The sequence below is a fragment of the Myotis davidii genome, unplaced genomic scaffold (genome assembly GCF_000327345.1).
Source record: "Myotis davidii unplaced genomic scaffold, ASM32734v1 scaffold332, whole genome shotgun sequence".
Taxonomy (NCBI): Eukaryota; Metazoa; Chordata; class Mammalia; order Chiroptera; family Vespertilionidae; genus Myotis; species Myotis davidii.
The window spans coordinates 2,023,949-2,027,118 of record NW_006285779.1 but is presented as its reverse complement, the minus strand read 5'-3'; the positions used below and the strand labels follow the sequence as shown (position 1 = coordinate 2,027,118).

Here is a 3,170-nt window from a genome sequence, read left to right as displayed (position 1 = left end):
CGCCGCCCCCTCGCTGTGGACCGCGTGCAGCAGGCGCCCCATCTCCTGCAGCCTCCGGGGCCGCAGGTGCGCGCGCACGTGCTCGCGCTCGAGGGCGCTGACGTCACGGCGGGCGGCGGCGAGCGCAGGGCTCGGGACCCTCTCCCACTCCAGCTCGGGCTCCGGCGCCTTGTCCGCGACCACGGGCTGCATCGCGCCGCCGCCCTTCGCGGCCCCGAGAGGCCGGAGGGCAGACAAGCCAGCGCCGGGCACGGGGCTGAGCTCTGCCCAACCGCAACTGTGACGAGCAACAGGTTCTTCCAACTTTTGCAGCAGAGACGGCGTCCTGCGGGAAGTTTTAACTCATTATTTTGAAGAAAAGTGCTAGCGATGGACATTACTTTGAATAAAGCACTTTGGATGTTTCTCTTGAAATTATCGTGTTTTCTTTGATCACAAAATCCGCATTATTAACCGGTTAATGATTAATTCGCATTATTAATTGGTTATTAATGCAGATTAATCGTTAACCAGTTAATAGTGCGGATACCGGTTAATAATGTGGATTAGCCCTACCTGGTTTGGCTCAGTGGATAGAGCGTCCGCCTGTGGACTCAAAGGTCCCAGGTTCGATTCCGGTCAAGGGCATGTACCTGGGTTTGGGGCACATCCCCAGCAGGGGGTGTCCAGGAGGCAGCTGATCCATACCAGTTAACATGTTACGCGCTTGACTGACACTGTACTTCCCGTCCGGAAGATAAAGCAGGCTGGGCGCTTAACGTGTTATTAATGCGGGATAACCATAATCAAAGAAAACACGATAATTTCAAGAAAAACATCAAAAGTGCTTTATTTAAAGTAATGTCCATCGCTAGCACTTTTCTTCAAAATAAAGTAATGAATTGAAACTCCCCGCAAATGCTCTTTTTTTGGCAGGAAATTCGACATTTCGTGGAAGGGGGCGAACAAGGGTTAGGCTGCCCTGCCTCGGGTTCCCACAGCCTGGTCAGCACCGCCACGACCCGTGGGGACCTGCGCCGGGGAGGGCAGGCTACACGTCCGTGTGCTGGGACAGCCTGGTCCCGGGCGCCGCCGGGGGAGCGCGGTGGCTGAGGCCACGCCCCCCGAGGCCGGGGGGTGCCGCCAGGTCCAGAGGCGGTTTCCGTGAGTACCAGGTGCTCAGGAGATGGTTCACCTGCTCCCGGCTGGAGACTGCGCGCAGGTGGGCTTTCCCACTTTCGCCGTCCATGCCCTCCGGGGACTCTGACGTCTCCGGGGGCTCTGACATCTCGGGGGGCTCGGCGCCCCTGCCCGCGGGGTCCCGCCCCAGCCCCCGCGCCCGCATCTCGCTCTGCATGCTGGCGAAGAAGTGCAGCACGCAGCGGTGTGCGAAGTCCCGCGCATGCTCACAGCACGTCTCGTCGAAGAGCTTCTGCTCCAGGTCCATGTAGTTGCTCCAGTATCTGCGCTGCAGAAAGACCGTCTGGTCGAAGCAGGGCCTCAGGCAGCGGGCCAGGAAGGCCGCCACGATCAGCAGCAGGGTGATGCTCCAGCCAATGGCCTGGGGGGCGGGGGAACAATGAGGTTAGGTGTGGGCGGGGCACAGCGCTGAATGGGGTGGCAGGCACAGGTGTTCCAGTCTCTTCTTTTACCTCTTCCATCCTTCCTCAGATATATTTATCTTCCTATTTAGTCATCCATCCAACCAACAACCTCCATCCATCCTCCCTTCAATATCTCATCCTTGCATCCATTCATTTCCCCAGCTATCTCTCCCCCCAACCATCCAGTCATCCATCCTCCCATGACTAAATATCTATTATATTCCTATCCAGACATCCTCTCAACCATCTTTCCACCTGCCCATCATCCATCTTCCTATCCAGCCACCTATTCTCCCATCCATTCACATTCTGATACTCTCATCCTTCCTTCAATTTGCCTATCCTAACCATTCATGTACCCACCATTAATCCTCCCAATTTTTCTTCTGGAAATCAGAATAGATCATTCTAAAGTAGGCCTCTTGGACATAAAATTGTTTTGACTGAAGAAAATTAAGAAGCGGCAAACATAGGAGAAGCTCTTTCTACCTTCCCCCTTTCTGCCTAAAGGCAAGATATAAATTCTCCTTTTACTGGAGACAGACTCTTATCAGCCCAGAGGCAGCACCAGAGGAACGTGTGAGCAAACCTTACTCTATTAAGGAGTAAGAAACTCCAGGCTTCCTCTCATGTATTTACCTTCCCACAGTTTCTGCCTTTGGGAGCCTAAAACCGCTTTCCTTTGTCCTGTCATTTCTCTACAAAGACACTACTCTGTGCTGAAGATGCTATATAAGCCAGAATTCTAAGCCACCACTTTGAGTTACTCTTTGGTTTAGGTTTCTCCTGCGTAGTGTCCACTGCACATGGTAATAAACTGTTTTCCTTTTGTTAATTTTTTTTGTTAGCATCTCAGCTGAAAACCTAAGGTGGGAAGAAGTAAAGTTTTGCCTTCCCTCCACTCCATCCATCAATCAATCAATCCATCCATCCATCCATCCATCATCCTTTCATTTTTTATTCAGTGCTCCATCCATCCTCACATATATTTATCCATCCTGTCTATGCATCCATCTATTCTATATTTTTGGGGAAGCACTGGGGACCCAGTCTTTTCTCTCAGAGAGCTCACACAAGTGGAGGAAACAACTAGTAGGTGATGACTGGCTATGTGCCATGTTAAGGGATGTACAGGGAGTCATGGGAATTTGCCCAACCTGAACTGGAGGGCTCAGGGAACAGTGAGGTTTAGGCTGAGACCGGAAGGATTAGTAACAGTTGTGCAGGATACAAACAGGGAACAGTGTTCCAGGCCAAGAGTGAGAAACCATTAGAGGCAGTTCTCTAAGGTTGGAGCGTTGCCCTCCTCTCTGCCCCTCCATAGCGACAGTCTCTTCAAGGCCTCACTTAAAACCAGAGCAACTGTGTGGACCTGGAACCGAAAACTCACTCCTTTCACACATAGACATATCTGAATTCTTATCATGTGTAGGTGTGATTTACAATCTCTCTCTTGGCCTCTCACAGAACCTTCCCTGCTTACCAGTTTAAAATACTTGTGTGAGCATTTTACATTCGAGGAGCATTTAATGTGCCTGATAAACGTACAGCTGCGGAGTAAGGACTCCAACCCTGGCCTGATGGAAA

At 51.8% G+C, this 3,170-nt stretch overlaps 2 protein-coding genes across 2 annotated transcripts in view; both read right to left on the bottom strand.

The window, feature by feature from the left end:
* Nucleotides 1-192, bottom strand: part of LOC102760988 (putative MORF4 family-associated protein 1-like protein UPP) — a 361-nt gene extending 169 nt beyond the window's left edge. The window contains exon 1 of the mRNA XM_006756655.1: nt 15-192. Coding sequence (XP_006756718.1) covers nt 15-192 — 178 coding nt within the window. The remainder of the gene's footprint in view (nt 1-14) is intronic.
* An 838-nt stretch (nt 193-1,030) lies between these two features.
* The window catches only part of CALHM3 (calcium homeostasis modulator 3), a 5,940-nt gene continuing 3,800 nt past the window's right edge, over nt 1,031-3,170 (bottom strand). The window contains exon 3 of the mRNA XM_006756450.1: nt 1,031-1,540. Coding sequence (XP_006756513.1) covers nt 1,031-1,540 — 510 coding nt within the window. The remainder of the gene's footprint in view (nt 1,541-3,170) is intronic.